Source organism: Mobula birostris, chromosome 11 (assembly GCF_030028105.1).
Source record: "Mobula birostris isolate sMobBir1 chromosome 11, sMobBir1.hap1, whole genome shotgun sequence".
NCBI lineage: Eukaryota > Metazoa > Chordata > Chondrichthyes > Myliobatiformes > Myliobatidae > Mobula > Mobula birostris.
In genome coordinates this window covers 19,918,235-19,944,843 of record NC_092380.1, presented here as the reverse complement: position 1 = coordinate 19,944,843, position 26,609 = coordinate 19,918,235, and the positions used below count along the sequence as shown (strand labels likewise).

At 45.6% G+C, this 26,609-nt stretch overlaps 1 protein-coding gene across 1 annotated transcript; it reads right to left on the bottom strand.

Moving 5' to 3' along the window:
- Nucleotides 1-11,134: 11,134 nt before the first annotated feature.
- On the bottom strand, nt 11,135-11,341 carry LOC140205427 (small integral membrane protein 45). The gene has a single exon (XM_072273029.1). It carries the CDS (start codon nt 11,339-11,341, stop codon nt 11,135-11,137), a length of 207 nt encoding a protein of 68 aa, XP_072129130.1.
- Between the last annotated feature and the right edge of the window lie 15,268 nt (nt 11,342-26,609).

The following is a 26,609-nucleotide window of genomic DNA, read 5'->3' as shown; positions in this document are numbered from 1 at the left end:
ATCACCTACTCAGACCTGCAAAACAAAACCCGGCAGCACCTTGAGTCAGTGGAGTTGGTATCAAGTAAATCTGGATTCACTTTGAAAACGGTGGCACTTTGTAAACACGAGAGATTCCGCAGATGCGGGAAATGAAGAGTAACGTACACCAAATTCCGGAGGAACTCAGCGGGCCAGGCAGCATCTATGGAGAGGAATAAACAGTCGACGTTTCGGGCTGAGACTGATCTTCAGGACTGGGATGGAAATCAGAATAACTTGGTGGGGTGGGGTGGGGGAGAGTTAAAGAAATTGATGGTTGCGCCATCGGTTTTGGGGCTACCCAGATGGAATATGAGGTGTTGCTCCTCCAACATGAGAGTGGCCTCATGGTGGCAGTAGAGGAGGCCTCGGAGCAATGTGCTGAAATGGGGATTGGAATTAAAGAGGCTGGTCTCCGAGAGATCCTGCTTGTTGCGGGTGGAGTGAAAGTGCTCGACAAAACGCCCCCCCCAAAAAAAAAATCTATGTCAGAGATAGTATTTTGTAGCAGGGCCACTGAGTGATGAAAGGAAGGATTCCCACCATCAGAATATCAGCACAAATCCTACAATGACGATGTGGCAGAAGATTCTCTCGGTTCGTTATTACTTCATGGTAAACAGCATTAAAACAAGGATTTTTTTTGTGCAGCAGTCACCCCCCTGTGCATGAGACAGCTTTTAACCCCAGTAATTTTACGCTGAATGGCGTTGACCTCCTTTGAATTATTCCTATCGATATTTGTAGAGAGGCTGAGTTGTTAAAAGCAATACCATTAGCTGCTAGTCATTCAGAAGATTTATTACGGAATCTGTAGGAGAGCCATGGTCTGCGTGAACTAGTGTGGAATGCACTGCCAGCGAAGGCGGTACGGGCGGATACAATAGGGTCTTTTAAGAGACTCTTAGGTAGGTACATGGAGCTTAGAAAAATACTGTAGAGGGCTATGCGGTAGGGAAATTCTAGGTAGTTCTAGAGTAGGTTCCATGGCCAGCACAACATTATGGGCCGAAGAACCTGTAATGTGCTGTAGATTTCTATGTTATCGGACTCTAGGTGGGTGCAGCGCAGAATGTGATCTTCCCGAGCCTGAGCCCAGTTTGAACTTCAGTCGGCTCTCAGTAGACACTGGAAGGATAGTGTACATAAAGGCTTTTCAGGTTATACTCATCAAGCCTGTTCTCCGAAAAAGAACTTGAGCTAATTCCATTCACAAATACTGTGTACAATCCACCTCTGCTTCATAAATTCAATCACATTGAAACTTCCCCGCCCCCACTTCCACAATGAAGTCATATGAACTCTATTCTTACTTTAGTGTTGAATCATCTGCCAAGTCCATTAATGAATAGCAAATTGATTTGTTAAGACTCTGTAATTTTTAAAAATATTGGAACATTAAGAGTTCTTTTAATTTTAATTTTTCGGGAAAAGAAGTACTTCAGATCGATCACCTCTTATGACTCAAAATTGGATTTTTGTTAATTAATTTATTTATTGAGATACAGTGTGAAATAGGCCCTCCTGGCTTCCTTCGAGCCGTGCCACCAAGCAATCCCCCGATTTAATCCTGGCCTAATCACAGGACAATTTACAATGACCAATCAGCCTGCTGGAGCATCCGGAGGAAACCCACGCAGTCACGATGAGAATATGCAAACTCCTTGCAGGCAGCGGTGGGAGTTGAGCCCTTGTTGCCTGTACTGTAAAGCGTTGTGCTAACCACTAGCTACCGTGTTAATCTTAGGGCACTGGCCCAAGAGTCGAAGTATCCTACAGAATTGTAATCTCACTTATTGCAGGATATTATATTCTACCTGAGCTTTCTCCTTATCCCTGAATTTTCTGAAAATTATTTCCCGGCAAAATAAGAGATGATGTTCTTTTCTTTCTTTTAAGTTTCTTTCTCTTCCACAGGGTCCAGTTCTGCTTTAGGTATCACCACAAACATTTGTCTGTTCAGCCCCTGGAAATCCCACCTTCACTGGTGGAGCACACCTGATGGGCCAAATGGCCTAATTCTGTTGCTAAAGTACTGTGCAACACTCTTAGACACATATACAGTATATAGCGAGGGTGCCTAAGACTTTTGCACAGTAGAAGTCTTAATTTTATGTACTGCACTACGGCTGTAGCAAAAAAAAAACAAATTTCAAGATGTGAGTGATGATAAATCTGATTCTGATTTGGGTCTGTATTGTGGACTGAGAGTGGGAAGGGGGCAGGGAGAGGGGATTCATGGTTGGGAAGGGAGAGGGGAGGGAGTGGGAAGCACCAGAGAGACATTCTGTAATGATCAATAAACCAATTGATTGGAATCAAATGACCACTGTTTTAAGACTGCTGAATAGTCCCTAGTATGATAAGATGGGCTCTTGACCTCACAAACTACCTCGTTGTGACATTGTGACCACTGATACACTACGATAAGGAATGCCTATCATTCCTTCCTGAGACCGCATTTTGGCAAATCAGATCATCTAGCTGTACTCCTGCTACCTGCATACAGACAGAGTCAAAAGAGCAAGCCTTCAGAAATCAAGACAACTAAGGCAGAGGAACCGCTACAGGATTGCCTTGAGTCAGTGGACTGGGCTGTGTTGGAGACCTGATCTGAGGACCTGAATGAGGGTTGTTCGTACTTTATTACAACAGATGTGGATGAGTGTGTCCCCACAAAGTTGTTCAGAGCCTACCCCAATCAGAAGCCCTGGATGAACCATGGAATCTGGAATTTGCTGAGATCCAGATCAGAGGCATTCAAGCCTGGAGATCAAGAACACCACAAGAGGTGCAGGTATGATCTCCGGAAAGCCATCTCTTGGGCGAAGTGGAGATTCTGGACTAGACTGGAATCAGCGAGGCTGCTCGACAGCTGTGGCAGGGTTTGAATGTCATAAACTCCTACAAAGTTAAATCATGTGACATGGGGGACAGCAGAGCTTCAGTTCCAGATGAGCTCAATGCCTTCTATGCTCACCTTGACCATCAGAACAGGGAGGGAACATTGCGTGCCCCATGTCTCCTGATGGTCCTTTGGTCTCAGTATCTGAAGATGATGTGCGGGCTGCCTTCAAGATAATGAATCCAAGGAAAGCATTCAGTCCAGACGGAGTACCTGGCCAGGTACTGAAGGCCTGGGCTGACCAGCTGGCTGGTGTGGAACAGGAAATGTAGCAATCTTCCTTACTTTAATGATATGTGTGAACTTGATTTCTCCACCTATTCGATGGGCACAACTTGTTGGTATTTTTAAAAATTTTTGTAGTAATAGTAAGGCGATCACTTGAATCGAGTATAAATTTCTCCCATGGGATTATTTCCTGAATGGCAAACACCTGTGCGTGGACTTTGTTTAATATGGGGAATCTGATGCACGGCAGCCACCACATGGTCTTTGACAATCAGGACCAGAGTCCAGTAGGGTGGAATGCAAGATGGCTGGGGACTCTTCGCTGCCATTGTGATGCATCATCACCTACTGCCAGCTCCACCGTTGAGGTCTTGGTTGGATTGCTCTTTGTGTAGAACCTCCTCTTTGACCTTACAGCCTTGGGTGGCCTTACCAGGAACTAAGCTCCAGATGCTATCACGCTCAGGATGTCATAAACCTCTCCATCATGACAAAATTGTGATGCTTGGAGAAGTTTTCTTTTTGTTTTCCTCAGGGAGTGGAGGACATTCCCAGTCTGACCTACCAGGCATGTCCTCCTGCTCAACATTTTGCAACTCCCACATTCCATTGCCTCTGTTCTCACTCTCCAACTGCTCCCTTCACTCATTGAATAGGTAAACTTGATTACCTCATTTTCACCCCATCAGGGTCAAACTTCCGTCCCATCTTCCCTGCATTTTAACACCCTTCTATTGTCTCATTCTGGCTTTTGATGAGAGGTCTTTGACCTGAAAATGTAACCCTATTTCTCTTCTTACTCTGTTCTGAGTGTTTCCAGCATTCTCTGTTTTTAATTTTAGATTTCCAGCATCTGCAGTTGTTTTGGTTTTCAGAAGTTGGAATCGATCTTGTCTTGTTCATGAAAACCAGACGAGAGACTCTGAACAGGGATCTAGTTTCCTTAATCCAACAGTGCTGTAATTATTTCTGTTAGCTAACTTGGGAACCCCCATCCCCGCACTCCCAATTTTTAACTGGCCAGCTTTTTAAAAAAAAAATGTTTCATGGGATTAAAAAACTCATCAAAGAAACATGAGTGCCTCTGTTAATGGGCAAAATGAGTTGGCACGATGTTGCTTCCAAACGGAACAGCCTGGACTTAGCTGCTGCCTGGTCAGTATGGTCTGAATTTATCCAGACCTCCAAGCCTGGTGACAGATGCCTGTCGTCCATTCCTTTCTTCACCATTGGGCTCCATATGGTTCAAAGGCAGAGCCTAGAACCCTCAGCGCTTGACAGGGGCTGCAGCACAAGGTAACTTCTCACTTACTTTTTAAATTGTTTTAATAATTTCTTAATGTGTTGTCTTATTCTTCAAAAAGTTTGAAAGTTAAAAAGATTTTAAAAGTATTTAAGTGAATTCTATTAAGTTTTTAAATCACTATCAAAGATATTTAAGAATGCCCTCCCATCCTAGCCTTTACCAGTCAGACCCCCCTGAGGTTCTCGCGGAACGGTGGGGGCAGCTGAAGAACAATTGGCACAGAGGGCCAAAGGTCGGCTGGCTCAGCCTCTGCATCAGTGCACCAATGGCTGCCTAGGGAAACTGCCTACCACCCCTGACAAATCCGGCATTATTTGGTTCAATGGTTTGTCATCTGCTAAGTAAAATTCCAAATGCCAAGACTTTCTCTCTAGCTACTCTTGATCCACCACTGCTGCTTGATTGGTGGAGCAGCCAGGTCCCAGTGGAGTGTTTCCTATGCCACCTGTATCAATTAGATCCTTGGTCCTCGGTAGAGACTTTAGTGAATTTAAAGGTGGGAACAATTCTTGTGGAGTCCATCATTGACTGGGCTCGTTCCTCTCTGAGTGATGATAGTGGCAGCCACAGGCGTATAGTTATTTGCTGGTAAAACTACCTACTTTTTTGTGACAGAAATTTACTTTCTAGGGATTGAGAAGCTTATTGCCAACCTCAGCTTTCTAGCCCGGCAGTGTGACCCTCCAGAGGGTCAGCATTGTTTATGTCAAAATTAAAAGGATCTCATTGGAACCTATCAAATGTTGAAAGGCCGAGTGAGAGTGAATGCGGAGAGGATGCTTCCTATAGTGGGCAAGCCTAGGACCAGGAGGCACAACCTCAGAATGGTGGAACGTCAATTTAGAACGGAGGTGAGGAGGAATTTCTTTAGCCAGAGGATGATGAATTTGTGGAATTCATTGCAACAGCTGGCTTTGAAAGCTAGGTCACTGAGTGTATTTAAACTGGAAGTTGATAGATTTTTGAAAAGTTACCGGGAGAAAGCAGGAGAATAGGGTTGAGGGTGAAATGGATCAGCCATGATCAAATGGCGGAGCAGACTCGATGGGCCGAATGACCTAATTATGCTCCAATGTCTTATGGTCTTAAATTTCTAACCAATATCTTTGCCCAACTTTGCCCAACTTCAGTTGAAGCAAGCAGCTGAGGAGAAGGGAGTGAAGAAATCGGGTAGAAAAAGTCATTTTTTTTTTAAACACTGCTCGGGGAGAAGGGTCTGCACTGCGCAGGCGCGTGACGTAGCGTGCCAAGGTTTAAAAGCAGACCACCATATACAGCGACCATCATTGTAGCAGCCATCGTCGGAGTGGACTGAGTCAGAGTGGGACGGCTTTGGCTCAACAGGCTTCGGCGAGAACAGGCAGAGGCCAGAGTAGGTTCCGGTAAGTTTTTTGTTCAGATTGTTTAGAGTTGAGAGAATACCAGGCAGGATGTTGGAATGTTCCTTTTGCAGGATATGGGAAATCAGGGAGCCCTCCGGTGTCCCTGACAACGACTCCTGCAGGAAGTGCATCCAGCTGCAGCTCCTGACAAACCGCGTTAGGGAACCGGAGCAGGAGCTGGATGACCTGCGGATCATTCGGGAGAATGAGGAGATTATAGATCGTAGCTACAGGGAGACAGTTACGCTAAAGGAGCAGAGGACAGGAAATTGGGTCAATGTCAGGCGAGGGAAGAGGAAAGGGCAGGCGGAGCAGGGTTCCCCTGTGGCCATTCCCCTCAACAACAAGTATACCGCATTGGATACTGTTGGGGGGGATGACTTACCTGGGACAAGCTGCAGTAGCCGGATCTCTGGCACTGAGTCTGGCTCTGCGGGCAGAAGGGAGGGTGGAAAAAGAGGAGAGCGGTAGTGATAGGGGACCTGATAGTTAGAGGTTCTGTGGTCGTGACAGAGAATCCAGGATGGTTTGTTGCCTCCCGGGTGCCAGGGTCAAGGATGTCTCTGATCGCTTGCATGACATTCCGAAGTGGGAGGGTGATCAGCCAGATGTCGTGGTGCACATCGGTACCAATGACATAGCAGGGAAGAGTGAGGAGGTCCTGGAGAGTGAGTATAGAGAGCTTGGTAGGAAGTTGAAAAGCAGGACCTCGAGGGTGGTAATCTCAGGATTGCTACCTGTGCTATGTGCCAGTGAGGGTAAGAATAGGATGCTCTGGAGGATGAACAAGTGGCTGAGGAACTGGTGTAGGGGGCAGGGTTTCAGATTTCAGGATCATTGGGACCTCTTCTGGGGCAGGTGGGACCTGTACAAGAGAGATGGGTTACACTTGAACTACAGGGGGACCAATATCCTTTCAGGGAGGTTTGTTAGTGCTATTGGGGAGGCCTTAAACTAGATTTGCAGGGGGATGGGAACCAGAGTGCCAGAGCTGACAGTGTGGCTGGGGTGAAAATAAATGATGTTAAAAGTTCAAGCAAATCCGCTAATAGAAAGTTTGTGAGTGGTGGTAAAAATCTTCTGAGGTGTATATATTTCAATGCTAGGAGTATTGCGGGGAAGGCGGATGAGTTGAGGGTGTGGATTGACACGTGGAATTATGACGTTATAGCAATTAGTGAAACTTGGCTACAGAAGGAGCAGGACTGGCAGCTTAATATTCCAGGGTTCCGATGTTTCAGATGTGATAGAGGCAGGGGAATGAAAGGTGAAGGGGGGGAGCATTGCTTGTTAGGGAAAATATTACAGCAGTGCTCAGGCAGGACAGATTAGAGGGTTTGTCTACTGAGTCCTTATGGCTGGAGCTGAGAAACAAGAAAGGTATGGCCACATTAGTGGGGTTGTATTACAGACCACCCAATAGTCAACGAGAATTGGAAGAGCAAATCTGCAGAGAGATAGCAGGCAACTGCAGGAAACATAAAGTTGTGGTGGTAGGGGATTTTAATTTTCCATATATTGATTGGGACTCCCATACTGTTAGGGGTCTAGATGGTTTAGAGTTTGTAAAATGTGTTCAGGGAAGTTTTCTAAATCAATATATAGAGGGACCAACTAGAGGGGATGCAATATTAGATCTCCTATTAGGAAACGAGTTAGGACAAGTGATGGAAGTCTGTGTAGGGGAGCACTTTGGTTCCAGTGATCATAACACCATTAGTTTCAACTTGATCATGGACAGGGATAGATCTGGTCCTAGGGTTGAGGTTCTGAACTGGAAGAAGGCCAAATTTGAAGAAATGAGAAAGGATCTAAAAAGCGTGGATTGGGACAGGTTGTTCTCTGGCAAAGATGTGATTGGTAGGTGGGAAGCCTTCAAAGGAGAAATTTTGAGAGTGCAGAGTTTGTATATTCCTGTCAGGATTAAAGGCAAAGTGAATAGGAATAGGGAACCTTGGTTCTCAAGGGAGATTGCAACTCTGATAAAGAAGAAGAGGGAGTTGTATGACATGTATAGGAAACAGGGAGTAAATAAGGTGCTTGAGGAGTATAAGAAGTGCAAGAAAATACTTAAGAAAGAAATCAGGAGGGCTAAAAGAAGACATGAGTTTGCCTTGGCAGTCAAATTGAAGGATAATCCAAAGAGCTTTTACAGGTATATTAAGAGCAAAAGGATTGTAAGGGATAAAATTGGTCCTCTTGAAGATCAGAGTGGTCGGCTATGTGTGGAACCAAAGGAAATGGGGGAGATCTTAAATAGGTTTTTTGCGTCTGTATTTACTAAGGAAACTAGCATGAAATCTATGGAATTAAGGGAAACAAGTAGTGAGATCATGGAAACTGTACAGATCGAAAAGGAGGAGGTGCTTGCTGTCTTGAGGAAAATTAAAGTGGATAAATCCCCGGGACCTAACAGGGTGTTCCCTCGGACCTTGAAGGAGACTAGTGTTGAAATTGCAGGGGCCCTGGCAGAAATATTTAAAATGTCGCTGTCTACAGGTGAGGTGCCGGAGAATTGGAGAGTGGCTCATGTTGTACCATTGTTTAAAAAAGGATCGAAAAGTAATCCGGGAAATTATAGGCCAGTAAGTTTAACATCGGTAGTAGGTAAGTTATTGGAGGGAGTACTAAGAGACAGAATCTACAAGCATTTGGATAGACAGGGACTTATTAGGGAGAGTCAACATGGCTTTGTGCGTGGTAGGTCATGTTTGACCAATCTACTGGAGTTTTTCGAGGAGGTTACCAGGAAAGTGGATGAAGGGAAGGCAATGGATGAAGGGAAGGCAGTGGATGTTGTCTACATGGACTTCAGTAAGGCCTTTGACAAGGTCCCACATGGGAGGTTAGTTAGGAAAATTCAGTCGCTAGGTATACATGGAGAGGTGGTAAATTGGATTAGACATTGGCTCAATGGAAGAAGCCAAAGAGTGGTAGTAGAGAATTGCTTCTCAGAGTGGAGGCCTGTGACTAGTGGTGTGCGACAGGGATCAGTGCTGGGTCCATTGTTATTTGTCATCTATATCAATGATCTGGATGATAATGTGGTAAATTGGATCAGCAAATTTGCTGATGACACAAAGATTGGAGGTGTCGTAGACAGTGAGGAAGGTTTTCAGAGCCTGCAGAGGGACTTGGACCAGCTGGAAAAATGGGCTGAAAAATGGCAGATGGAATTTAATACAGACAAGTGTGAAGTATTGCACGTTGGAAGGATAAACCAAGGTAGAACATACAGAGTTAATGGTAAGGCACTGAGGAGTGCAGTAGAACAGAGGGATCTGGGAATACAGATACAAAATTCCCTAAAAGTGGCGTCACAGGTAGATAAGGTCGTAAAGAGAGCTTTTGGTACATTGGCCTTTATTAACCAAAGTATTGAGTATAAGAGCTGGAATGTTATGATGAGGTTGTATAAGGCATTGGTGAGGCCGAATCTGGAGTGTTGTGTTCAGTTTTGGTCACCAAATTACAGGAAGGATATAAATAAGGTTGAAAGAGTGCAGAGAAGGTTTACAAGGATGTTGCCGGGACTTGAGAAACTCAGTTACAGAGAAAGGTTGAATAGGTTAGGACTTTATTCCCTGGAGCGTAGAAGAATGAGGGGAGATTTGATACAGGTATTTAAAATATGATGGATATAGATAGAGTGAATGCAAGCAGGCTTTTTCCACTGAGGCAAGGGGAGAAAAAAACCAGAGGACATGGGTTAAGGGTGAGGGGGGAAAAGTTTAAAGGGAACATTGGGGGGGCTTCTTCACACAGAGAGTGGTGGGAGTATGGAATAAGTTGCCAGAAGAGGTGGTAAATGTGTTTTTTTTTAACATTTAAGAATAAATTGGACAGATACATGGATAGGAGGTGTATGGAGGGATATGGTCCGTGTGCAGGTCAGTGGGACTAGGCAGAAAATGGTTCAGCACAGCCAAGAAGGGCCAAAAGGCCTGTTTCTGTGCTGTAGTTTTTCTATGGTTTCTATGGTTTCTAAGTGAGAACCAATCTTCAGTCTTAATGTAAATTGCAAGCAATAATCAGTCTTGAGTTTAAAAAAGTCAGCATTGTAAACAAACTGCACTGTCTGTAGAGCACAGGAAACTGGTCCACAGCAGGTGACTGGCTACTCAAGAATTATGATTTACAAAGTGAAGTGACCATGAGACATTCTGGTCTGCACCAGCTAAATCTGAGCCAATGGGGTTATGTTAAGTGGTCTACATCAAACTAGACAACTACAGCTAAGTTTTCTTTTGCATCATTGTGATAGGATGAAGAAGGTTCCAGACGGGGATTATGTTGTCACTTAGCACATCAAGCATGGTCGCAGTATGATCAATATATAGTTAGGATATTTGTGTACTCAGAGAGTCGGCCCTTGCAGCACTAATTGCGGGTGCCTGGGATCTCTGTCCCCAGAAGCTTTTAGACTATCTATGTGAATTACTTTGTCCCAGCAAAGGTATCTGAGAACCATCACATGCAAAAACTGTCAACTAGTAGCAAAACAGTATAAATATTGGAAAGTATTGGGGATTGTTAGGAATGACCGAAAGATAAGGTGACAGAAAGAAGAACTGGAATTCACTCCTCAACCTTTGGTTTCTGTGTTGGTATGTTCTTTTAGTTTGTAACAATTGGACCTGTGCTTGGAAATCCTTTGTCGTTCATAAATCGTTTGGAATTCAGAAATTTTTGATTGAATCAGAAATCCTCTGCAAGTTTTAAATGTGTGTAAATAACTATTTGTCTAAATTTAAACCAGTATCAGTAAAAATGCAATAAACTGTGTTTAAACTCCTTTGTTAGCCAGAGGTAACTCCTTGGTAGGGAGGGGGACCTACCACACAACCAGTGGGTATTGGAAACTAGACCTCACCACTGAGACTAGACAGGGAAGTCGGCTAGTCCTTGGAGAGTAGGTGGATACAGTATAACCTCCCTATAGTGAGGGTTTCCACAGACGTCTATATCAGAGGCTTAAGATCTCTTATTGAGTTTTGGGCTTTGCAGACGGTGGACCCAATATGATCACATTTTTGGCACTATTTCTACATGTATAATTATGCTATATTGCTGTAATGGCACCATTAGTTATTAAGGCAATCATACCATTCATTTCAACTTTAGATTCCAAATTAAAAATGAGTTGTAACCCCCATGTGATGACAAGAAGGACAATTTAAAGGATTTGGTTGTGATTAACAGGTGTAGGGGTTGCTTTACCCATGAAGTGCACTGCCAGTTGAGAACACGGTGATTATCTGTTGGGCGGACGTGGCAGTCTCACTGGGAGGCTCAGACTTCAGGCGGCCTGAAGCCCAAGTTGTCTCGGATCATCAAGGTCTTCCGAACTTCCCTCTCCGTGATGGGCCGCTGGGTCCGCCACTTGTGGGCTTCCTGGAGGCCCGGCTCGAAGTAGTAGATGCAGGCGCCAAACCCCACCAGGATCAGGATGGAAATCATCAAGTAGACAGGAACGAACCAGTCCAGGAAGTGAGGCATGTCTGGAAGGAAGAGGACAGAAGACATCTCCGTTTGTTGTATAATAGAACAGAGAGCACGGAACAGTACAGGGAAGAGTCATAGTCATACTTTATTGATCCCGGGGGAAATTGGTTTTCGTCACAACCATAAATAATAAATAGTAATAAACCATAAATAGTTAAATAGTAATATGTAAATTATGCCAGGAAATAAGTCCAGGACCAGTCTATTGGCTCAGGGTGTCTGACCCTCCAAGGGAGGAGTTGTAAAGTTTGATGGCCACAGGCAGGAATGACTTCCTATGACACTCTGTGTTGCATCTCAGTGGAATGAGTCTCTGGCTGAATGTACTCCTGTGCCCACCCAGTACATTATGTAGTGGATGGGAGACATTGTCCAAGATGGCATGCAGCTTGGACAGCATCCTCTTTTCAGACACCACCATCAGAGAGTCCAGTTCCATCCCCACAACATCACTGGCCTTGCGAATGAGTTTGTTGATTCTGTTGGTGTCTGCTACCCTCAGCCTACTGTCCCAGCACACAACAGCAAACATGATAGCACTGGCCACCACAGACTCGTAGAACATCCTCAGCACCGTCCAACAGATGTTAAAGGACTTCAGTCTCCTCAGGAAATAGAGACTGCTCTGACCCTTCCTGTAGACAGCCTCAGTGTTCTTTCACCAGTCCAGTTTATTGTCAATTCGTATCCCCAGGTATTTGTAATCCTCCACCATGTCCACACTGACCCCCTGAATGGAAACAGGAGTCACAGGTACCTTAACTCTCCTCAGGTCTACCACCAGCTCCTTAGTCTTTTTCACATTAAGCTGCAGATAATTCTGCTCACACCATGTGACAAAGTTTCCCACCATAGCCCTGTACTCAGCCTCATCTCCCTTGCTGATGCATCCAACTATGGCAGAGTCATCAGAAAACTTCTGAAGATGACAAGACTCTGTGCAGTAGTTGAAGTCCGAGGTGTAAATGGTGAAGAGAAAGGGAGACAAGACAGTCCCCTGTGGAGCCCCAGTGCTGCTGATCACTCTGTCGGACACACAGTGTTGCAAGCACACGTACTGTGGTCTGCCAGTACTTAAGAGGCCCTTAAGTCCACAATATCTATACTGACCATGATGCCAAATTAAATCAATCTCTTGTGCTTGCACAAAACCTACAGTATAACCCTGTATTCTGGGTGCTATGGTAGCGTAGTGGTTATTGTGAGGCAATTTTAGCCAGAGGGTGGTGAATCTATGGAATTTGTTGCTACGGGTGGCAGTGAAGGCCAAGTCACTGGGTGTACTTAAGGCAGAGATTGATAGGTATCTGAGTAGCCAGGGCATCAAGGGTTATGGTGAGAAGGTGGGGGAGTGGGACTAAATGGGAGAAGGATCAGCTCATGATAAAATGGCGGAACAGACTCGATGGGCCGAATGGCCGACTTCTGCTCCTTTGTCTTATGGTCTTATGGTCTTGTGGTCTAATTACAGCTCTGTCATCAGAGTCGGGAGTTAAATTAAATATCTTGTACATGTTTGTTCTCTTGTGCGCGGTAGGTGTCTTGTACTGTGTAAGATTGTTGGTACTGTGTACCTCCAGAGGAACACTGTTTCATTCAGCTGTACCTAAACTTGAACGTGAACTTGCATTCCAGTGCTGTCTGTAAGGAGTTTCTATGTTCTCCCTATGACCGTGTGGGTTTCCTCCGGGTGCTCTAGTTTCAAAAGACATGGTTAGTAGGTTAAATTGTCACTGTAATTGGTCCTGCAATTAGGCTAGTGTTAAGTAGGTGGGTCACTGGGTGGCACATTGAACTGGAAGGGCCTATTCCTTGCTGTACCTCGACATTAAAAATAAATATTCCCTGCATATTCATGTATCTATTGAAAAATTTCTTGAATTCTTCTGTTTCCATCACCGCTCCTGGCACCTGCCACTCTCTGTGTCAATAAAAACGTGTCCTGCACAAACCCTCGGTAGACTGGTAAGTATACGTGGATTTCTAGGTGCAAAATCCATGACCATCAACATGTAAAATGATGGACCTGGGTTTGATGGGACTATGGGAAGAACATGTTAAATGGAAAATGGGCTGTTCTGTGAGCTAGCATAGAGATGATGGGTTGAATAGTCTTGTGTGAGGTGGGGGGGGGGGAATGGAAATATAAATGCATCAGTTAGACATTGTCCATTCCTTGCACTTCCAATTTCTACCTTGCCTGAGAGTCACCAGAAGATTCAAAAGGCAAAGCTTTGTGCAGGACTTACCCTAAATGGCCCTGTGCTCAGCCATCCTCTCCCAGAACCCGCTGAGCACAGTTCCACAGGGCAGAATCTTTCATGCCCTCTTCTCATCACCGACATCAGGGAGGAAGTACAGGAGCCGGAAGATGAAATTTATGTTATAGCCAGAGCTTCTTCCCCTTCGCCATCAGCTTTCTGAACTCGTGAACACCGTCTCACTATTCCTCTTTTGCACTATGTATTTAAATTTTTATTGTAACGTAGTATACTTAATGTCGTGTATGGTCCTGCTGCCACAAAACAACAAATTTCACGACGGGCATCAGCAATACCGAACCTGATTCTGATTTTAGACCCCGTACACGTCCCTATAGCAAAGATGCCTCATCTGCAAACCATTAACTCTTGTTTATCTCCCCGCGGATGCTACCTGACTTGCTGGGGGTTTCTAGAATTTTCTGTCTTCATTTCAGATTTCCAGCATCTGTGGTTGTTGCGATTTTCATCACTGAGCTGGGTCAGGTGGAGATCGGCCCACACCGATCTGAATGTGAACATTTAGCGATGCACGCGGACACAGACCGGTCGGGGGTCAGGGACTCGCTTACCAGTTAGCGGCTGCTGACGTGAATTGAGGTCAAGATTAGGCGAGGGGAAGGGTGGGGGTGGTGGGGATGGTGGGTGGGTGGGGGGAACATCCCTCTGAACTCCAGTGTTCAAGTGAAGAACTGTCCCACCACTCAGCCCCTCCCCTTCAGCAGTATGGCAGCAAACTGCTGGACTTGGCTTGTTAGAGTGAAGCTGATTTGGCCAGCTCTCTGCAAATATCAATCTTGTTAACATTAAAGAGTTCTGTCATTCTCCCTCTGCTGCAGTGACCCCAGGAGTAGTAGTTTCCCCAGGCCCACTGCCTCAGTTCTCGCAAGTTGTGCAACTGTTTCCTCTGTAAGAAATGACCTTTCTCAAATGTCACATGTGGGGATTGTACTGCAGTCACTCAGTTTCCTTTTAAGGGTTAGATTTGTCATCTTCCAGGAAGGTGAACTAACTAATGTTGACTATTCATCCACAGTGATTAATTCTACATAGTTGCTTCTATTCTATCAGACTCCTCTGTAATTTACTTGTCATAGCTAGGGGCAGAAGTGGAGACAAGCTCCCACACCCTATTAAACGCTCCCAATGGTGTGCAATTCAGATCGCCTCTGACAACCAAGTCCAGCCCCTGGCCTTCACACGTGGCTTAGCCACTAGGCCCTGCGGAACTGCTTCTGTTTACAGGAGAAGGGGCAAAGGCGGGATGCCGGCACCTTAAAGACCATAAGATATAGGAGCAGGAGTAGGCCATTTGGCCCATTGAGTCTGTTCCGTCATTTGCTTTGGTCAGCTGTGGTTGGCAGCTCATCTAGGATAAGGAGAACTCTGATCTCAAACCTCCGCTGGCTTGTGGCTACGCCCACTTGTGGAGGTAGCTTCGGGAGTAAACCCCTGAGGCGGAAACATCCGGAGCTGGAGTCCCTCGGGCATTGAGTTTAACGCTGACTGGTAACTCCTGAGATGCTGCTGGTGCCAAACTGTATTGGTCTCTGCCATTACTTTGGGTTCATCAGATGTGTGTGGAGGGAGGGAGTTAGCTGCGTGGGCAATAGCTTGCTCTCCTTATTGTACTGCCCTAGCCTGTGTATCTTGACAGCTAGGCTGTAATATCCGTGGTCAACCCAGACCGACAGAGGACGAGTATGGTACAGGTAGTGCAATTGTGAGGCCATAGTACTCTAGTTGAAGCCATACCAACCTTCGCTCAGAGTCTGATTGGCTGAGATACCTGCCCAGGTCACATCAGGCCCCATTTTCCATAGAAATATCCTAACCAGATGCATCATGGCTTGGCAACTCAACTATACGCAACTACAAGAAACTGCAGAGCATTGTGAATACAGCTCAGTGCATCATGCCTCAAAGTTCAAAGTAACTTTATTATTACAGTACATAATGTCACCATATTCAACCCTGTGATTCATTTTCTTGCGGGCATAATAGATCGATAATAAAATAATAACCATAACAGAAACAATGAAAGACCGTGCCAACTTGGACGTTCAACCGATATGCAAAAGACAGCAAACTGTGCAAAAAGAAATAGAGGAAAAAAAAGACTTAATATGTCACCAAATATTCTCACAAATTTCTACAGATGTACCATGGAGGGCATTCTAACAGGTTGCATCACTGTCTGGTACGGAGGGGCCACTGCACACGATCGGAAAAAGCTGCAGAAAGTTGTAAACTCAGCCAGGTCCATCATGGGCACTGACCTCCCCAGCATCCAGGACACCTTCAAAACGTGGTGCCTTTAAAGACAGCACCCATCATTAAGGAATCCCATCACCCAGGACATGCCCTCTTCTCATTGCTACCATCAAGGAGAAGCTACAGGAGCCTGATGACACCATGTTTTAGGCATAGCTTCTTAATCTCTGCCATCAGATTTCTGAAAGGACAATGAATCCTTGTACACTACCTCACTTTTTTTTCTTTATTTGCTCTTTTTTGCACTACTTATCTAAATTAATATATAATTAAAATTATAACTTGCAATAAGAAATTCATATTATTGTAAATTATATTTTTATTATGTAATTAGAAAGGACTGCTGCTGCAAAGCCAGCAACAGCAGTACGATATGGAGAGCAAGCAATTGCCCACCTTGCTTGTCACCTAAAACACTGAGATTTCTACAAACGTACTATGAAGACCATTTTGACTGGTTGCATCACCTTATGGTATGGGGAGGCGGGGGGTGGGGGTCGCTGCTACTGCACAGGATCGAAGTAAGCTGCAGAAAGCTGTAAAATTAGTCAGCTCCATCATGGGTACCAGCCTCAATAGTATCCAAGACATCTTCAAAGAGAGGCGTCTTAGGAAGGTGGTGTCCATCGTTAAGGCCCCCTCCCACTACAAAGGACATGCCCTCTTCTCATTGCTACCATCAGGAAGGAGGTACAGAAGCCTGAAGGCTCACACTCAGCGATTCAGGAACAGCTTCTTCCCCTCTGCCATCAGATTTCTAAATTGGCACAGAACCCATGAACACGACCTCACTATGTTTTTATTTCAGCTTTTGCACTACTTATTTAACTGTTTGATATATGTATATATACTTTTTTTTATATATATTTTTTTCCTATAATATCATATATTGTGTTGTACTGTTGCCACAAATTTCAGGACACATGCTGGTGATATTAAATCTGATTCTGCGTGCAGTTCTGAGAGCCACTGTATGGACAAAGGGAGCAGTGACTAGTCTCCACGAGGTGCCAGTCCAGTCCAAGTCCGCCCAGCGTCATCTCCTCTGGGTAATATCAAACCGGACAACGTCATGCCCCGTAAACTGATACCTGGTTTCCATGCTCTCTGGACTTGAGCAAGAATTAAAAATCCTGAACTCTGTACTGGGAGTTTGTACCAACACTTAAGACCTTGAGACATAGGAGCAGAATTAGACCATTCAGCCCATCGAGTCTACTACCCCATTCTCCATAACTTTGGTTGAATGTGCTCCTTAAGTCTGCAATAAGATCCGCAAACCAAAGCAGGTCCTCTGGCACTTCCTATGCCCTCTCTATTCTACCTTTAGTTCAATCCCTTTCAGGATGTAGACATCACTCTCAAGTTGGCAGTTAGTGAGTCAGTGGTGGTGGGGTGTTGATTGCGTTCCCGTGAGGGCTCATAGGCTTTTTCAGATTCTACTGCTTTGCTGTGGGGCTGGAGAAAATTTCTTTCCTGTGAAGATGTGAGTGGACAGGATGGGTTTTGTAGAAATCTACTATTACTAACATATTAACAAATTATTGACTGTTACTAACACTAGTTCCAACTTTTTTAAAGAAAGGAGTAAGGACCAGAGGAAGTGGTGGAGGTTGTCTATAATTAGAACATTTGCACAGGATTGCAGATAAAAAAACGTTTAGAAGGATATTGACCAAGCTGTTACGATGCACACCCAACCGCGCCCATTCCGCAATTCCAATGCTCTAATTCTCCAGAGTATGGATAACTGGCATAGCCCCTTTAATGATCCAGAACAGTCCTGCTAATTGTCTACCATGTTTTGGCATCAGGATTTTAATTTTTAAGGACTGCCTGAACAGAGGTTCAGTGTTCAAATCAACTTGGGTTATCTCCAATGGTCTTGTTCAGTGCTGAGTTCTCGTTTCAGTTTCATACCGTGTCTCGATCCCAGCCTCAGATACTCAGCATTTGGGTTCTAGCCATTCTCGTTAAGGTCTCTCATTACACAAACACAGACAAATGGGAATAGCGCAGGCAGGCAACTTGGTCAGCATGGGTGAGATGGGCCGAAGGGCCGTTCTTCGTGCACTACAAGTATATGACATTAAAACATTTTGGTCTAGGATTATATAATTAATTGAGCTTAATTTTCCCGGGTTCAGGATGAGATATAAATTTGCATGTACAGATCAGGCCACGCTGCCCCTAAGACATTTGGAGTGAGGTGCTTGCTACAGAGAGCCCAGCATCTGGTGGTTTGATCTGCAGATATGAGCGTGCACAGTACAGACATCAGAAAAACCCACAAAGTATAAGTTCACCACAAAACTGAAGCTCATAAGAACTTCTGCAAAGTTGACTCACCAAAGTGTTATTGCCAGAGTACCCTGTGCAGCAGTTATAATCTGTTACCATCAGCTGTCCCTGATCCTTCTGCCAGCACCTATACTGGAGCAATTCACAGCGGCCAATTACCTCACCGAGCCACGGGTTCACTGGGACGTGGGAGGAAAGCATAGAGAACGTGCAAACTCCACACAGACAGCACCTGAGTTCAGCCGCGTCACGCGCTGCACTACCAGGTCGCCTGACGGACAATCCCCAACCTGTTCGTCCTCTGTGCCCACTTGTGGCAATGTGGGACCCTGTTTTGGGAAGTGTCCAGTGAACACCGTTAAACCCATGGACACGGCGGTAGTGTAGCAGTTAGCGCCATGCTATTACAGCCGGGGGCATCAGAGTTCAATCCCGACATCATCTGTAAGGTGTCTGTACATCCTTCCCGTGGAACATGTGGGTTTTCTAGAGTACTCTGGTTTCCTTGCACAGTCCAAAGACCTACTGGTTAGTAAGTTAATTGCTCATTGTGAATTGTCCCATGATTAGGCTAGGAATTAAAATTGGGGTTGATTGGGCAGTGAAACTCATTGAGCCAGAAGGACTCATACCACACTGTATCTGAAAATAAACAGAGAAATAAAACAATTTGAGCTTCACCTTCGAGGATGGAACGAGTTTGCAGCAGAAGTGATGAGATGGGTTTGATTTTTAACATTTAAGAGAGGTTGGGTAAGTACACAAATGGGAGGAATGTGGAGAGCTATGGTCTGGGTGTCAGTCGATGGGAATAGGCAGAATAGTTCAATGCTGAACAGATGAGCCGAAGGGCCTTTTTCTATGCTGTATGACTATCTGCAAATAACCATTTGAGCAAATATTAAACACAATCCATTCTTCTTGCATTTTCTCATCAGCACAGCATCTGCTCTGTCTGATGTAATAATCAAAATTAACAAATTTATTCTCACTGACATGAACAATTCAAAGTACTTAAGTGACCTTGAAATACTTACTGGGCCTCTCTGTTCAAGAACAGCCAAGGACTTGGGACGGGTGATTCTTAATCATCTCATTGACACAGCATCATTTATGTAGATAGATGGATACTTTGTTGATTCCGAAGGAACTTGCAGTGTCACAGTAGCATTACAAGTGCACAGATACACAAATATTAGAAGAGAAGTGAGAAAGAATGAACAGTGTTACCTCAAAAAGTCTAACAGGAGGGTGTCATCACTTCCCCCGGCTATAGGTTGACTCACTATAGAGCCTAACGGGCAAAGGTAAGAATGACCTCATGTCACACTCTTTGAAGCAGCAGTCATCTTGGTCTATTACTAAAAGTGCTCCTCTGTTCAGCCAAGGTGGCACGCAGAGGGTGAGAAACATTGTCTAGGATTGCCAGGATTTTCCGTAGGGTCCTTTGTTCCACCACAGCCTCCAGTGTTTTCAGTTTGACTCCTATAACAGAGCCAGCCTTTCTAATCAGTTTAGTGAGCCTGTTGGCATCACCTGTGTTGATGCCATTGCCCCAGCTCACCACCACATAGACCACAGACTGGTAGAATATGTGAAGGTGAGGTCTGCATACTCAAAGGGACTTTGGTCTCCTCAGGAGGTAGAGGCGAGTCTGGCCCTTCTTGTACACAGCCTCTGTGTTGGCGTAGCACTCAAGTCTGCCATCCAGTTGCACCCTCAGGTACTTGTAGGCCCTCACCACATCCACGTCCTCACCATCAATAGTAACAGGGAGTCTGTCATTCAGATGCAGCCCCAGATACTTGTAGGTCCTCCCACATCCACGTCCTCACCATCAGTAGTAACTTAGAGCCTTGTTGAGCCCCCAGGGTTGCTAATAGCTGGTCCAGTGAAACATCGTTACAGTTCTCAGAGCCCTCAGGTAAAATTCATGGAATTAAAGATACTGTTACTAAAATGGAACAGCCATAATTAACATCAGGCCATCTGAGGAGGCCCAGGACCAAGCCAAACTACCTGTGAGTTGGCGGTCATCATGAATAACTGTGTTCGTCAGACAAATCAGAGCCTCCTTTAACATGAGGTGAACAGGGGTCTGTACGGTGCTGTGCAGTTCTATGTTCTATAACTGGTGGTCATCTGCTAAGGTGTCTGATAGAACATTGAGGTGAATCCAGCCTATTGGGACTGCCCCCCCCCCCTGCCCGTCATTCCCACCTCCAGTCACAGGGTCTGGATATCGAATGCTAAATGGGTTGTCCGCCCCAAGCACCCCCCAAAGCCCAGGGTGAGGCGAATCCTCAGCTCTCAGGGGGATGTTGGCCTGGTTTGGGGACAATGTTTAATTCATTTCAGAGACTGGAGCGTGCAATCCAGGCCCAGCTGTTTGTGCAAGTACTGCTGAACATTAAAACAATTATTTTCCAGCGCAAAGAGGTTCCTGGGGATGGTGGGTTTACCATGTGAAGAAAGACCGTATTCTCTGGGTTTGGGCGATGAGAGAAGGTCTCATTGAAATGGGCATAATTGTGAGAGGGTTCAACAGATTCAAAGCAGGTGGAAGTTCCCCTGGACGAGGGGTGCCTCTGGCTCAGCATATATATATATATATATATAGAGAGAGAGAGAGAGAGAGAGAGAGACTGAGACTCTGACACTGTGTGGATGGCCACTCCTCACACACATTTTTGCAGTATTTTCCCTTTATTTTACGAGGTCGAGTTGTGGTCTCGACACTCAACCCAGCACGGATGGAAAGCGTACTCAGGGGTGGACCCGACTGGTTTCGAACCCGGGAACCTCTGCTCCTGGGTCCGGCGCCAATGTCGCTGCGCCACCAGCCGGCCCCTGATGGAGACTTATAAGGTTGAGAGGTGTAGAGAGAGGAGGTAGCCAGTATCTTTTTCCCAGGGTTGAAAGGTGTAGCACCCAGAGGGCATGCATTTAAGATGAGAGGAGGTAGTACAAAGGAGATGTATGTGTGACGATGTTTTTCACACAGAGAGAGTGATGGCTGCCTGGAATGTGCTGCCAGAGGTGTTGGTGGGGGCAAATTTGACAGAGGCATTCAAGATGGGCAAATATTATGCAGGAATGATAGGCAGAAGGGATTAATTGGGCATTTGATTACTAGTGTTAGTGGTTCGGCACAACATTGTGGGTCGAAGCACCTGTTCCTGTGCTGTGCTGTTCTATGTGCAAACAAGGAGAGGCCATTTAGGACTGAGATGAGGAGAGACGTCATCACACACAGTGTGCTGGACCTTTGGAATTCTCTCCCCAGTTGGATTGGGGAGGCTCAGCCAGTGAGTTCATTCAGAACGGAGACGGGTGCGTTTCTGGATATTATGGGAATCATGGACGTGGGGATAGGGAAGGGAGGCCGCACTGAAGTGGAGGATCAGCCGTGACCATCCGGAATGGCGGAGCGTGTTGGGAGGATCACTGGGCCTCCTGCCCCAGACTTCAGGGCGTGATGTTACAGTGAGGTTTGGATAGAAGCAAGTGGTCACAGGGACAGCTACAAAGAGGACTGCTGCTTCTATATTCATTTAAGTTTATGTTAACACAAGTTTTTCATGTTTGCTGTTGCTGCAAAAAGCTAGTTTTCAGGCCATACTTTCCATGGGTATGTATGCCCATGACAATAAACTTGGATTTGAACTTCCTCAGTGCCCTCACCAACATTTGCCTGCAACAAATGTCACTCTTAAAGACAGGATGATCTTGTCTGATCTTGTCTTTGTCACATTGCCTCAGGTGGACCTTGCCTTGTGTAAATCCATGGCCTTGATTCCTGCAAATGGAAGCCAACTACAATAATGAGCTCACTCTCAGGCTGGAGGAACAACACCTCATTTTCTGTCTGGGTAGCCTCCAACCTGACGGCATGACTTTGATTTCTCCAGCTTGTAATTTCTCCCCCTTCTCCACGCCCCCCCCCCCCGTCTTTCGTCTTCCATTATCCATTCTAATTACCGTCTTGCTCCTTCTTGTCTCCTTACCTGCCCATTACCTCTCTCTGGTTCCCCTCCTCCTTCCCTTCCTTCCATGTTCCACTATACTCTCTTATCAGTTTCGTCCTTCAGCCCTTTACCTTTTCTGCCCATCCCCTCCCATCTTCTCATCTCATCTCCCCTCCCCCCACCCACCCACCTTCCCTTTAACCTGGTTTCACCTCTCACCTGCCAGTTTGTATACTTTCCCCTCCCCTCCACCTAATTCTGACCTTCTCCCCCCCCCATCCTTTCCAATCCTGAGGAAGGGTCTTGGCCAGAAACATTGACTGTTTATCCCCCTCCATAGATGCTGCCAGACTTGCTGAGTTCCTCCAGCACTGTGTTTGCATTGCTCTGGATTTTCTGTACGTGCAGGATCTCTCGTCTTCATTGTCCACCAAAGGGGAAGATCTCCTGTGATCCCTTGCATCCAGATATCTCTTCATTTAATATGGCCAGATCTCCCCTCAGTTGTCCAGTCCAAAGCCTCTCTGATGCAACGTACCCTTTCATGTCAGGATGTATTCTCCATTCCTGGGTGGTTAGTTGGTCATCGTAAATTATCCTGTGATTAGGCTAGGATTAAACTGGGGGATTGCTATGCAGCACAGCGCAAAGGGCTGGAAGAGCCTATTCTGCGCTGTATCTCAATAAATACTCTTTAATAACTTCACACTCTTCCCGTTATATGCAACCTGAATTAAACACAATAGGATTGAAAGAGTGAGGAGAAAATTTACAAGGATGTGGCCGAGACTTTAGGACTTGCGATATAGAGATTCGGACTTTATACCCTGCAGTGTAGGAGAATGAGGGGAGACTTGATAGAGGTATACAGAATGATGAGGGGTATAAATAGGGTAAAGTGGCTTTTTCCACTGAGGTTGGGCGAGGCTAGAACTAGAGGTCATAGGTTAAGGATGAAAGGTGAAATATTTAAGGGGAAGCTGAGGGTGAACTTCACTCAGAGGGTAGTGCAACTGTGGATGGAGCTGCCAGCACAAGTGGTCAATGCAGGTTCGATCGCAACATTTAAGAGAAGTTTGGATAAGTGCATAGATGGGAGGGCTATGGTCCTGGTGGAGGTAGGTGGGTCTAGGCAGGATAACAGTTCAACATGGATGAGATGGGCTGAAGAGCACGTTTCTCTGTTGTGGTACTCTCTGACTCCCGATGATGCTCTTGTACTGTCTTCCTGATGGCAGCAGTAAGAAAAGAGCATGGTCTGGGTGGTGAGGATCTCTGATGATGGATGCTGCTTTCCTACAATGTTTCATGTAGATGTGCTCAATGGTTGGGAGGGCTTTACCAGTGTATGTACTAGGCCGAATCCACTACCTTTTGTAGGATTTTCAATTCAAAGGCATTGGTGTTTCCATACCAGGCTGTGATGTAGCCAATCAATATACTCTCCACCACCTGCATAATTATAGAAGTTTGTCCAAGTTTTTGACGTCATGTTATGTTGTAAGATTAATGGCGACTCCTTTGTTTGCATCTTTGGAAACAGCTCTATTTCCACCTTTAATATCCCTATTTTTCCCTTTCAGGGTTCTTTTGAAGACCCTGACTTGGAGTTGCATGCTGACTATGGTCCTTTGTGGAAATGGGACCTGCTCATGGGGTTTCATAACTGGACGTTGTTCGGCATACCAAGGGCTCGGCCTAAGAGCTTTGCTTGCTTTCGGAGGACCGAGTTTTCGGGGGGGGGGGGGGGATCGGAAATCGGTGTTCGAGCAGAAGACTGGTGTGTCGTGGGAGATGGAAGATCTAAGGCTGTGTGCCCAGAGACCCGAGATCTTTGGGCACAGAGGTCGGAAAAAGTGACGCAACGGACTTTTAACGTTGTAAACCAGCGAGTTGTTTGTTATGTCTCCCCACTCACTGTGAGATGGAGACACCTCTTTCTCCCTTATTAGGGAGAGAGAGAGCCTGTGATATGTCAAATGCTGGGTGAACAATGTAGTCTTTGGAGTACTGCAAGTCTGTGTCTTTGCTGTTGCCTTGCTCACGGTTGAGTGCTCTGTGGCGGGTGCCAATGCTTTTTTTTGCCGGCGGGGGGAGGGAGGACTGTTGCTTGTTGCCACTTACGCGCGGGAGGGAGGGAAGCTGGGGGGGACTTTGGGGTTCTAACATTTGACTGTCATTAATTCTTTGGGGACTCTCTGTTTTCTTGGAGGTTGTAAAGAGAAAGCATTTCAGGATGTGTATTGTATACATTTCTATGACATTAAATGTACCTTTTGAAATCTTTTGAATTTCAGCATGACTTCCCTAATTTGGTACTCCATGCCCAATATTGTGCCTGTCTCATTCACCGCTTTCTCAGCTTGGACTATCATTTCTAATGCTTGCTAAGGCTCTCTGTGGCTAGTGGCCACGGGGCAACCATGGAGAATACTGCAGCAGTAAGCCATTGCTTGCAAGTGTGGACAAACAGGCAGAAACTATGTTGGAGAAGCCCGCTGGCCCATGTTATCAGGGTCTCTTTTCCAAGTGGAGATTTGCGCATCTGTACCCACCTCTATCAGATTGCTAGATCAGGGTGACGATGAAATGTTTCCATGAAGGAAGCCAGCTAATTCGTCCACACTAAACAGGAAGATGACAGGCAGCTTTTAAAGCAGTGGCTTCCAAACTCTCTTTCATTGAATGATTCACCCACACTACCTGATAATATCTATCTAGCTAGCTATAAATCTAATTGTAGATGCATTCAGACCCTGAATGAAAATTACATTCCCTGCATACTTCTCTGTCACACATCCCTGCGCAGGTGGGTCGGCTTGTTTTTCAGCCCAGCTTGTGTTCGCTCTGCCTCGTCTGAGTGGGGTCAAACTGCAAGTAAGGTTAATTTTGGCAGCACACGCATAATGCTGGAGGAACTCGGCAGGCTAGGCAGCATCTATGGGAAAGGGTAAACAGTTGACATTCGGGCTGAGTCCATTCATCAGGACAACTTTGGCAACCTGTTTTTTAACATCCCATGACTAACTGAAGCAGTGACTCCCCTCCCCCCGCATCCCAGATTTCTTTAAAGAGCCATCCTGGCCCTGTTTGCCTTCCAATCTTCACTGTATCCAGGCTATTCCACCCAGCGAGTTCATCTTTAGGGGGTGACTTTCTTCAAAAAGAATTCAGAGTCAAAGTCAAAGGAATTTATTGTCATGTACACTAGGTGGAGTGAAAAGCTTACAGCAGCGTTCAGTAGATGGAGGACCAGACTTCTGCACTGAAGCATAGCATCTGGTATTCTGAAAGGCAGCTACAAGGAGTACCCTCACTTATCAGGCAGGTAGAACAACCTGAGAAGATCACAGAAGGAATGCTGCATTATCAACAACACTTTTACTGCCAAGATGTGACTCCCCACAGAGAAATAAACAATAGTTATCATTCACAGTCAAAGTTGAGTTCGTTGTCAGAGGCACAAGTACATGCACTCAGAGGCCGCTTTATTAGGTACACCTGCTTGTTAATGCAGATATCTAATCAGCCAATCGTGTGGCAGCAACTCGATGCATAAAAGCATGCTGACATGGTCAAGAGGCTCAGTTGTTCAGACCAAACAACAGGATGAGGAAGAAATGTGATCGAAGTGACTTTGACCGTGGAATGATTGCTGGTGCCAGACAGGGTGGTTTGAGTATCTCAGAAACTGCTGATCTCCTGGGGAATTAATTAATTTATTTAGTGATACAGTGCAGAGAAGGTCCTCCCAACCCTTTGTGCCAACCTACCCCAGCAACCCCACAACCCCACAACCCCAATTAACCCTAACCTTCTCACAGGTCTATTTAATTGATCATTGTATTCTATCCGGCAAGAACCTGGACTGTGGGAGGAAACCAGAGCACCTGGGGAAACCCCACAGATTCCACAGCAACGACGTACAGAGACTTCTTACAGAACATCACCGGGATTGAACTCCAGAACGCCCTGAGCTGTAATAGCATCACACTAATGCCACACCGCCACGGTGCCTGACATTTTTCACGCACAGCAGTCTCTAGATCTTGCAGAGGATGGTGAGAATGCCTTGTTAATGGGAGAAGTCAGAGGAGAATGGCTGGAATGGTTCAATCTGACAGGAGGGCGGCAGTAACTCAAATAACCACACGTTACATCAGTGCTGTGCAGAAGCGCATCTCCAAACGCACAACACATCGAAGCCCACCAACGTACACTCAGTGGCCATTTTATTAGGTAAAAGAGGTACCAATTAAAGTGGCCAATGTGTATATGTGCACAGGTGCAAAGAAAAAGTTACTTGCAGCAGCATCACCGACACAGAGCATCAGATAAACAGCATTCACTGGGAAAACATTAATTATATACGATTTTTACAATTTGATTTATCACCCACCCCTGTATTCCTCCGATTTGAGAATGCCGCTCGGAGGGCAGTTAAACTCAATCATGTTA

Coding starts and splice junctions, on each gene's coding strand:
- LOC140205427 (XM_072273029.1), bottom strand. CDS start 11,341: ATGCCTCACTTCCTGGACTGGTTCGTTCCTGTCTACTTGATGATTTCC.